The 12,185-nt window shown below is 37.7% G+C and overlaps 1 protein-coding gene across 1 annotated transcript; it reads right to left on the minus strand.

Moving 5' to 3' along the window:
• Positions 1-1,986: 1,986 nt before the first annotated feature.
• Positions 1,987-10,933, minus strand: LOC114155108 (proepiregulin-like). The gene is made up of 5 exons (XM_028034807.1): positions 10,773-10,933; positions 6,766-6,849; positions 4,856-4,979; positions 4,603-4,749; positions 1,987-2,751 (listed from the first exon to the last, which is right to left on the minus strand). Exons 1-5 carry the CDS (start codon positions 10,810-10,812, stop codon positions 2,685-2,687), a joined length of 462 nt encoding a protein of 153 aa, XP_027890608.1. The 5' UTR covers positions 10,813-10,933; the 3' UTR covers positions 1,987-2,684.
• Between the last annotated feature and the right edge of the window lie 1,252 nt (positions 10,934-12,185).

The raw sequence follows: 12,185 nt of genomic DNA on the forward strand, positions 1-12,185 counted from the left end.
TCCATGGTTTCACAACTAACTTTTAACATTCCCATATGTCCATTTAGAAATAGCGTAAACTCCAGAACTCAGATTTGAACCTGAAAAGTTGCTGGTATGAGGCAACAGTGCAAAATAACAGTGTACTGTGCAGAAAAGAGAAGATGACAAAGAAGGCAGGATGTTGAGCAGGACACTTTGATTGGAGTATTACCAGCTGGTCTGCACATGGGCTGTCATTGGGATTTTCTTGCTTTCTTTCGGTCTGAAATCCTCCCACCCCTTTAAATGAAGCCCAAGTGTTTTTCTTGGAATTGAGTTACTCAATATTCCCATCACAGTGATTAGTGCAACTGCAGAGTTGATGTTATTTTTTATACTGGTTTTAAATGTTTACTTTGAATTTTTGAGGAAAATCTATCATTAGCTAACATCTAAAACTTGGTGTTCATAAAAGTGTCTGTGCTCCCATTTTTGTATTCCATTTTAGTTGATCTGACTGTCTAAAACAAACTATGTTAGCACCATGTGAAAGTACATTGTAGTTCATCAGTGAACTACAATGTGTACATCTGCCTGTGTACATCTTTTAAATGTATAAATCCTAAACATAAATATCATGCATTTACGTATTTATTGAAAAATGCATTTAATATCTTATTTTTTCAAGATGAAATGATTATGAAGCAATCTCAATGTTTTTTTTTTGTTTTTTTTTTACTGAATTGGGAGCTTGAGATTTAATTTAAAAAGAATTTGAATATAAATGTCAAAATATGTGTATACACATCACCAATACTTTGCTAAAATGCCCCTCAGCAAATTGAAGAGAAACCACAATCTTTTTGTTGCCTTCTGTAAGGTTCTGGTCAGACATTTTTCCACTTTTTTTTATCAGAATTGATTGACCTCACTTCAGGTGGTTTGTTTCCTGGCACCTACTTTGCCATAAACAGAGTCCATACATTTTCCAAAGGGTTGAGGTTGTGTCAATTCCACAAGCCTTAGCTTGTATTGTCATTTGCAAGCCAAAAGTTGTGATGTTATGGGATAATTATCCTGTTAAACCACCAAGTATGAAAGTTTCAACCATCAGGCCCAAAAATGTCAGGGTCAGGCTCAGATGGAAGGAAATTGATTTAACAATGACCTCCAAAGCTCCGACTGACTAAAATGTGAAAGCTGTTAAAAAAAAACAACTATTGTCAGTTAGCACAGTGAAACAGTTTTACATTTAAAATGGCTCTCAGCATGACAAAGATCCTACCTCCAAACCTTTCAGCTTCCTCTCAACTCAGTAATCACACACTAAGACACAATTATGCATTCCACTGGGAGAATAATCCCAAACATATATTTAAACTGGATTTGAGGGTGATGCTGGGGTAAAACACGACTCATGTACGGATACCTTAGTCCTTGACACTGCCGTCACGTGTTCGGTGACCTTTGTGACATCTCTAACCCACTTTCCTGTCTAACAACTACTAAATAAAGGCTACTACTCACAAAACCATTAAAACAACTGTTGGTTAAACTAGATTTGGATTTGACAAAACAGGCTAACATTAAGCTTCTGGTATGTTAAAATAAAGTACATACAAATAAAATTTAAATAACCCTCAATTTAAAATTGTTCTTCAAACAAATGTTTAGATAAAATACAAAATCAAACAAATGTTTTGTTATTTCTGTCTTAAGACTGGTGTTCAAAGAACAACACACTACATAAAACACGTTGTTTTTCTTCTGACTTTAGACCAACGTCAGCGCCAATAAAATAAAATACATAAGAAAAATTGTCTTGTGTCTCTTTCAAAGTGAAATTAAAGAAATAGAAAAGAACATATTAACATCAATATGACACAGTAATTGAAGCACAATTTTAAGTAAAAAATGATACAAATGATTTAATTAATAGTTTTAGGATTTATGCCACAAAACAGCTGATATTTCATACTAATGCAAGGTCATCACGCAGAGATGTGAAAACCGCATGGAAACTTGTGAAAAAGGCGAGAACATGAGCTTTATTGTGGAAGTGAAAACATGGACACACATAAGATCAGGTACAAATTCAAGTTGCATTTATATTCACAAATAACAGAACTTTAAAAATTGATATGTCTGTCTATATATTAACACTTTAAAATAAGTTAGAAACATTTAACTACACTACAAGTCCTACAAGTCCCCGTAACAAAAGTCAATCATAAATATACAATTTAAAGCAAGCTACAAATAAATATAAAACATCTACAGTGGAGAAAAGAGGAAGAACATGACTGTATTTTTTACTCTTCTTACTTTGAACATGTAGATGAAACAGATTAATTTGAGTTTCTGTCGTTTCTCACCGTTTATACATTTTATTTGATTGTCTTATGCGAGATCTCTGCCCTCATGTGGGTGGTTTCTCCCACTGGAAACCGTTTTTGTTTGTCTCACTATTCATCTTTTCAAACTGAGTGTAACAGGTGCCGAAACTTAAGAACCAGTACAGCTGGAAAACAGTTGCTACCACACAAAGAGCTGCCCTCTTTTGAATATTTTAATCTCTACGGGATGATCTGTCTGCTTGATAAACATACAGCAGTGCTTTAAAGTGTGGGCTTGTCTGGAAACATCTTTGTATGGTCAACTTTTATTCAGAAAACAGGAAAAATCCAGCATCAGTCGCCATGGGGGTGTATTTGCACGACACTTTAAACCAACTGGACTCCTTTGTAACCCTGCCGCTTCGGCTGCCCTGGGAATTTGTTCTTCTTGTACCTGTAAAAAGCAACACATAATTCATTCCCCTTCGAAAGGCATTATTAAATCTCTGACCTTGTTTTTATCGGGGCTTTAAAAATCATTTGAACCTTCCCTAATAAGTGTTTTGGAGGCATGAGTAATCTCACCCTGTGGTGTGACATGTTTCTACAGGAAGTGGGATGCTAGTGGAGTTCTTTACACCCTAAAGTAAGTAGTTTGCTGTAAAACGTCGAAGGCTGTGTCATGGACGCTGTGATTCACACTTAAAGATGTATTTTCATGAAAATAATCTGCATTTTAGTTTAGCTTCTATACTTTGGGTCTGATATAACTATTTGTTATTTGTGAAATTGTTTCCTTTGTATTTATTTATTGCATTCTTGGTTCAAAACAAATAATCCTTCTCCTGTAATTACAGGTACCTGTCCCTAGAGGTCGCCATATCCTTTAATTTTTGTCTTTTAATCTGTGTCTCTCAAAGTTAATTTTGGGAGCAAACGGTTCGTCATAAATAATAAACTAGAAGGTCTAGAGCTGATTTCCAGAAACAAAGAAGAACATACTCATTATCAACATATTTCAGAAGAAGTGCTTTTTACAAGCTATAACCTGCATGTTTTAGATGATTTGGGAAAACTAGTGAGCACGTGATTTAATATTATTTACAAATATTTCTACAGGTCAAAATTTTAAACGTGTGACATGTATTTGTCTTCAGCCCTTCTTAATGTTTATCACCTTTAGTTGCAACTGCTGCAAGTCCTTCAGTGTATGTCTTAGCTTTGCAAACGTAGAGACTAACATTTTTATCTACTCTTCCTTGCAAAATAGTGACTAAATACAGGTTAGTCATACTGAATGGATTGCATTAGAAAAACATGCAATTGCAAAAGTATTATCAGAGATTGAGACATTAACATCAATTTGGATAACTGCAATTTCCAACTATTGTTTGAATTCATCATTAAAATGTCATCACTGTTAGGTCACTAAAATTTATATCAGGTGGAGGTTTCTCTGGCAGGAAATACCAATGCTAATGGTCAGATACATTGCTGGCATGTAAAATGTTAAGAGTGCCTTAAATATAATATTCTTATTCATTTATTATTATTTATTATTTAATCCAAGTAATTTCCCATTGAGATAATGAATATTACACATATGTATATACGTATATGTTGATTGCAAATCAGCATATTGTGTAACTCTAATCTTAACTACTCCATTGTAACTCAGTCTGTATGTTTAGAGTTGTTTTCCTCCAGGAGGGTCAACATCCACCCCACGTCATTTTTAAACATTTTTCCAGCCTCAAATATGTTTTTTTTGTTTGTTTTTTTTAGGATTGCCATATACTTAACTCCACTAATCTTCCTGTCAACCTTGACCTAATTCACTTTCCCTGGTGAAGAAAATCATCCCACAGCATGATGCTCCCACTATCATAATGGATAGGAAAGTGCTTTGAGAGGTCCAAGCTTCTGATATTCTTCTGTAAACAGGCCCAACTTTAAACTTCTTCACAACTGCATTTATGATCACTGTGGCATTTCATATGTAACCCGAAAGGATACATTTTGGACTAGTCTAACCATCTAGTCTTGTTGGCATGGCAGGGTTGGAAATTTTAAGCCTGAGATGTTTGAGAATCACTGATGTTGACCTTTTTTCCCGGGTTCTCTTGCTTTTGTGCTCTATATTTTCATGTGTCTGTTTAATGGTCTGAATCCATCTGAGTCAACTGTTGTTTCAAGTGTGGCTCATAATCAGCTTTAATTGTTACCTGTGGCCCTTAGCCTTTATCTTTCAGAGATCAAAGGTTACACACCATTAGACTCATTCATTCATGGATGAAAGCCTTACCACTTGTAGAAGAAGTATAAAGCCCCACCGAGACCAATCATCAGCAGGGTCACACAGAACAAGATGACTACCACTTGCTCTTCATCCATTGGCCGACCAACGAGCTCTGGGGTGGCACACCTAGGGCCATAAAAGCCCTTCTTACACCTGCAATACAAACAGAGGTGTCATGTATTAGTTATGGACAGTGACAAAGCAAAGGAACAGGAAACACACACACACAGACACACATACATTTAAGGCATGTACCTACTTGCAGTGGTGTTCTTTTATGTCCTCCAGCAGAATGCACGTGCCATTGTTAAAGCAGAAGGTGTCAAACTCTGTTTCGCAGCTTGTAGTTGAGCGTTTGGTCATATGAGGGCGCTCTTCCTGACCTGCAACAGATTTAGTTTATCAAAATTTATGTTGATCCTTTTGGGTTAAATATTCCACAGTTTATTAATAGGGTTAGGGTAACATTATTACAAACAGTCTAATAAGGATAAGGAATCTCTTTTGGCTGCAAAGAAAGAACAAAAAAGTTGAATGACCTGGCAACAGACAGTTTGTGTGACAGTATTCTTGTCATACGGGTTACATTAGCAGTGCTTCTCAATTCCAGTCCTCAGGCCCCCCTGCTCTGTATGTTTTAGATGTGCCTCTATACCAGAACAGCTGATTCAAATGATTGCGTGACCATCCAGTACTGCAGAAGCCTGTTAATCACCCATTATTCAATCCAGGTGTGTGGCAGAAGGGAAACACCTAAAACATGCAGGCAGGGGGGGGCGTAAAGACTAGAATTGAGAAACACTGCATTAGAGATACACTCATCCATATCTACTCACAAAAATGCACACTGTCATACATTGATGCACAGATTGTTAGATAAGGGTCTTTCCCAGGGGCACACGCCTGGCAGGAGGAGGCGTGGACCAAAACGTTTGGAATCTAAACGACTACTGCACCCATCGAGTCATATTCACCTCCCAAAAAACAGCAAAGCATTTCTGATAAATAGTTATTCTGTTAACTTTTTATTAATTTGACCTACAAATGGCACACTGGGCTCAGCAGACCAAAAAAAAAAATTTAACAATGATATTTGTGTGTTTGGGTGAAAACATGCTTAATCTGTACTCAGTAATGTAACTAGAGCTTGGAAGAGTAGCCAGAAATCCTAATCAAGTAAGAGAAGTCTTACTTCAAAATAACATTACTCAAGTAAAAGTAAAAAGCATGATGCAGTAAGACTAATCCCAAACCATGAAAATGCTCTTTCAGTTCACAGTAGTGGTTGTGGTGCTTCTTTAAAGCTTGTAAAAAGACAGACATAAACCTAATTCATGTTGCCACAGTCATTTACAGTCACAAGTTGACACTTAGCACACGTCATGTTTGTGGTGGATGATGTGAAAAGAAACCAGATGTTCAAGACCCATTAACGCTACTCATCCTTGTCTGAGCAATGTTTATGTCTCCTACCAAAAAGAGGCTCAGCGCCTGATTAAAAGGTGTCAATCCTTAATACATGCCTATTTTCTTTAATAACATTTGTACACTGAATATTGTCCAAGAGGATAACGGAAATATAAACTGCTAAAGATTTATTTACCTTATTTACCGCTTTGGTGACATAAACTCTATCAATTTATTGTGCATTACAGCATAAAATATGAGAAGTTAAAAATAAACTACATAATAATTATAGATTAGCAGCCGTTATCGCATGAATGCACAAGTTCCTCATCTGCCCAATTAAAACACAGAAAATTATCTAAGATAATGGAATGTGATTGAAGGCAGACCAGCACAAAGAACATGAGCTAATTTTGTTGCTTTCAGCAGAAAGCTGAGGACACCTGCTCACTGGAGGGGAACATGGAAGCAATAGAAACATGTTTCAGAGCACAACACACAGACAAGTTATATTATTTTCTTTGACGTTTGTTGATGTGGTATCACCCCTGGACACCATTCCAAACCTATTGAAACACTGTCCTGTGGTCTATATCACAAAAACTGTCACAGTTATAACCTTCAATTTATTAACTACATTTTTCTCTTTACCAATATGTATTACAAAAACCTTTGAGACCTATGTTCAGAGATTAGCATGAGATCAGTTAAATCAAAATCAGCCCCCACAAAAAGTTGTAAATCAACTTTATTGGTCATTACCTGTAGTTAGAGAGGAACTGCCTGTGGTTTGGAGTCTGGGTGAAATACTCATGGTGAGTACATATGGCCAAATCAGCACAACACCTGTTGATGAAAAACAGCAATGATTGTACTTTACACAAGAGAAAAATCAGGTCTGAGGTGAATAAAGAAAATAACTTTACAATTCAGCAATTGTTCAGTGAGAACTACTATCAAAGTGGTTCTCTGTCATCTTAAAATACCTCTAGTCTCAACAATGGCAATGCAACTCAATATCAACAGATTTACAAACCATTATTCAAGTACTAGGTCAATGGTTGAAGAAGAAAGAAAAAACAAACAAGCCTTTTTAAAGCTGAGTCACGCTGACAAAGAATCCCTGTTAGAGTTATTCATGTCCTTTCAAAACGTGAGTTGGTCTTCGTAAATCCAAAACCTCACAATCAATGGATGTGTGCAGATGTGACATGGTTTGGACCAGATGTGAAAACGGGTTAACCTTTAATATGTCAACAGTTACAGCTCTGTCACTACCCAGTGGCTAGGGGGAAAATATTAACTGATTTAAATGTTGCAGTTCAAACAAAATGCTCTTTGTTTCAACTGCTGTAAACATTTGGTAATTTCAACTAAAGTGTATGTCAAGTATGTCAATTAACATATTGACATACTTGTCATTAAAGTCATACTTGTCTCAAATCTCAAAAACGGATCTTTTCTGTAACAAAGGTCATTTTCATTTGCACAAACAATCTAGGTATGTAGAAACTTGTTTTTTTGACTTCATGTGATTTATAGCCTGTGAGAATGAATCTCATTATGTTGATTAGACCACAAAGATCAGTTTTAATTCCTCTTTGCTGACTCTGTTTAGATAAGGCTCTAAACAGAGCCTTATCCAGAAGTCGTAAAGGAAAAATCCAGAAGTCATAAAAAAATGACAGAGGAAAATAACCTAGTTTGGTAAGAAGCGCTGTCAGCTGCAGGATGTGACGTAGAGAGGCTTGGTGGCCTGGCCCTCTTTGCCTGTTCTGACCTGCAAAGCTTTATAATGCACAGCATGTAAGGACGCCCACATTCCAGGAGCCAGGTTAGAAAAACATAAGGCTCTAAATCCAAGATGTGTTTGGATATGAATCTAGTAACACTCGCCTCAAAACAGCATCCATTTAACTGTTTTTGTTGTTATGGCTGCGTAGATGTTATTCTCTGTGTACAACAAGGAAACCAAGGCTGATTGTTGGGAGCTTTTGTAACTAGGTTTAGTGGTGTGCCCATCAAATAGCAAAAACTTGTTCCTTACTGATAAATCACCTTTTAGTCACTTCATTTGAATAAATAAATTAAATGTTTCTCTCTAAAGACACCAATGTCTGCTAATCAGACTAACTGAACGATTTCCAAAGACTAGTTCATAACATACATAAAACAGGTTTTCTGACATTATGGACAGCTAAATTTCCATTTCAAATAAAAATAAAGAATCAGTCTTTCATGGATCCATAGGATAATCAACTTGATTGTGTTTCATATGAAGACACTATTAGTAACAAATTCTTGCTAAACTGGGTAAAAATGTACCTTAAACATTTGAATTAGCGCAAATTTATAACACATTTTGTTATCTGCCAAAATATCTGCCATCATTTAGTGGATCCACTGCAGCTTGTATTCATATTATTTTTTATGCATTTGAGAGGAGGATCTTTGCCCACCCTCCTTGAATTGAGTTTGATTTTAGTCCCCACGTTATAATAAACATAAAGGTCATATTTCCCAAAGTAAGCTACATGTTTGTTACCTTGCCTTTGAATCTCAGTTTATGACAGGGATGGCTTGGGCTGATTTCAACATCTGATATTAAATATTATGTATTTTCTGGGCACATAGGGACATTTTATAGCACAATCAAGTAACTCTGTTGCCTTCAGTTGTTATAAAAATATTGTATATATCAAACATGATTTAAAATAGTTTGGACTTTGCAATTAATCGACATAAAATTGGGCCTCTGTCGCTTTAAGAAGCTCCTACATTTTCAGGTACTTAGCATGTCATCACAATAATGTTTCCCCATTAAGCCTCTAAAACTTCAGTATGTAACTTTTATGGAAAAATAAATAAATAAATAAATAAGATTTTTACATGTAAAGTTCTCACTATGTCATGGTGGTAAAATGTAATATAGACAATTTGTGGCAAAAATCCAGTTCCTCTGCCTTCCCCATATGGTCTTGGTGTTATTTGCACAAATACACTGCGCCGTCAAAAACAACCAATCAGAGCCAGGAGGAGGGTCTTAGCGCTGTCAATCAGGCTATTCGCATCCTCCCCCTTGTTCTCTGGTTCATTACAATGGAGCCTGCCATGAGTGCTGAGGCTAGTTAGCATGGCCTAGCATGGCGCTTTCTGATTGACTACTGTTGGGATCTGGGGAAGGCTGGCTGGGGTTCTTTCCCACTTTCTCCACCAGGGGGCTTCCTGGAGGTTCCTGGAGGGCGTGGTTTCGCGGCTGCACACCTGACACATATCTGACTCATTTGGAGGAGTATATCTGGATGGAGCTGCCGACACTCCAGTGCCAGAGTGTTAGCCAGTTATGGTATCTGTTGTTACTAGCCATCCTCTGACCAACCTGTTTCTTGAAGTAACTAAGTTCTTGTAACCTCTTCCCAGGTTGCCCCTCCGTGACGCCTTGGCCGCCTGACCCGGGTTACTGGCTGGAAGTTTTTTCCACCCTGGATTCCTGTTCTTCCGCTTACCAGCCCACCCTCCTTCCCTGAGCCCCGGCCTCGCTGACCCACCAGTCCCAGATCTCCAGCCGAGCTTTCCCCTGTAAATCCTCAAGTAAGACCATAGCCGGGTTAGGGACTGAGGGCTTCCACGCCCCTGTACTCACCCTATTCTGTTCTCACTAGATCCCAGATATCCAGACCTTGCCAGAGAGAATAGAGAGAGACCTCTCACCTTCACCTGTACATATCTGCACGTTGTTTTTCTAATAAATTTCCCTAACCTGATCTGCCTCCGGAGTGTGTTCTGCACATGTGGGTTCAGAGAATTGATCACACCATGACAACTACCTGTCACATTCAACAGGCTGAGTTCTCCCTCCCAGTCAGGGAAAACCCCACGGGCTGCCCCACCCCCTCACCCCGCAAAATTGCCAAGTCGGGGTAATAAAAAGGTTGGGGACCACTGCTATATGCAGCATGTTTGGGGTTACGGATTAGATTTACAGGTTGGGCTGATAGTTCAGCAGATTTGCAAAAGACGTGTTTGCTATCCATGGGAATAAAATGAAATGTTCACTCTGGGACCCCTTTAGAAAAAAAACAAAAAAACACTTAGGTTTCCCTAAAACGCTGTATCTGTGTGGATGCAGGAAACAAATGGAAAAACGCCATCATTTTATAAAAAAAAATCTTTTCTGCGTGGACCAGACTTTAACTTAGCTTAAATTCCTGCCATTTTAAGTCTAAATTGTCGGCCATTTTGCTAAATTAAAAGGCATTTCATTCATGTCTGAAATAGTTTTGAAGCACCTGTAAAACACAAGCAACCCATGAATATAGCTGTTATAAATGTGTTTATTTTTGGAGTGATTAAGTTTAATACGTTTTACAAAACTCAAGTGAACTTTAAATTTGTCATAACAAGAAATCAGGTATATCCCTTTGAAAGGGATATTTTGAAAAAGCAATACCATTTTGACTATCTAGCATCCAGAAAATTGTGCTAAAGCAAATAAGAACAAGCTATAGATTTTTTTATTGACGTAAGACGTCTGGAATTTTTCATTCTTCTCTTTAATAATAGCAAAGCTACTAAATTAGCTGAATTAATGATATATAAAGATAGGTGGAAGTAGACTGTCAAACTATACCTGTATAAGGAGTGCTTATTAAAAGCCTGTCCTACTTGTTTCCCTTTGCTACGTTTTAACTTGCCTGCCGTCCCAAACCGAGAACAATATCCTGTTGTAAACACCTCTAACCTCTAATTTATATAAAAACAGACTTTACCGATGAGGGACAGGAACGCTGGGGGTCTTCTGGTCCGCATTTCAGAGCCGCTGCTTGTCTGGGTTATTACAAAGAGGCGCTTCCGACTTGCTAATGTGTCTGTCAGGAAGAGAAGAAGGTGCGGGCTGAGGCTCCTTAAGCCAGAGGATGAGTGAAACCCCGCGGGGGCTCGGTCATGAGGCGTGGGTGGGTGTGGTGAGGGACTCCTATGATTTACATTAATTATACCTCAAAGGGCCACGCAGACAGTTTACATCAACGTGGTTCCAAGATAGCCTACCGCAGTTTCATGACGCTGCACTGTCATGGCTTTCTCAGTCACTGCTTTTCACTGAAACGTCCTCTGATTTGTTTGTTTGAGTAAGTCTTTGTTTTAATTCAAGAACGTGCAGGTTTATTTTCTTGGAAGAATATGTATAAATTCAGTTTTTGTTTATATTAATTTTTAAGTAACGTGTTTAACAACAAAACAATGTTTTTGCTATTTTTAGATCTTTACTTTAACAACAGATTAACACAGTTTTAAACCACTTTTAATTTCATTTTGCTTTGAAAATTTCTAAATTGGTTTTAATCGTCCCGGCTACAAGGAAATCTAAAATAACGATTTAAATTGTGGAGTGTATTTATGCTTAACTACTTTGCCAATCCACTGTTTGCCATTTGAAGCCCTTTCCATTTCCTCATTTAGAGACTTAAATTTTTGTCCATCCTTTGGAAATTAGCTCAGCCTCAGTCAAATTGGAGGGAGTGTGTCTGTGAACATGTCATGATTTTCTTTTTCTCCTGTAATAGTTCATGCTGCTTTCCTGCCCCCTCTGTTTTAGTTGGCTGCTGGTTTGCTTTGACCTGTGCTGTTGCCTTTATATGCACCTGCTTTGCACTCACTCAGTCCCAGATTGTCTGTTGACAACCACTGTCACAGACCCCAAGCTGTTTCCTGTCTCCTCCCGACCATTGCCCTTGTCTGGTCTGTGAATTTCTCTGCCTCTGAACCAATCAAGCCCATGGACTCCATAAAACCTACATTTCCTGGTTTTGTAAGACGTCTTATTTACGTCATTACTCAACTGTAAATTTCCCCAACAAAGTCTGATCAGGAGCCAGAGAAGCTGCTCCTGACCAGTTTGCACATTTTGTTTGCTAATAAAAACCTATGCTGGTTGTTCTTTTGTGTTTGAATTGTACAATATATGTTAAAGAACATCAGTTTTCAATTTATGTCACAAAGTTTTTGTTGGACTTGGGTTTGGGCTTTGACTGAGCCCTAACACATTAGCTTTCTTGGACTTAATCCATTCTATTGTTGCTCCTGCAGTCGGTTTGGGCTTTTCCTTCTAGAAGGTGAATCTCCACCAGTGCATTGACTTCTCTGTTTCCAGAAAAGTTAATTTTTTACCTAACGTAAGTGAT

The sequence above is a fragment of the Xiphophorus couchianus genome, chromosome 12 (genome assembly GCF_001444195.1).
Source record: "Xiphophorus couchianus chromosome 12, X_couchianus-1.0, whole genome shotgun sequence".
Taxonomy (NCBI): Eukaryota; Metazoa; Chordata; class Actinopteri; order Cyprinodontiformes; family Poeciliidae; genus Xiphophorus; species Xiphophorus couchianus.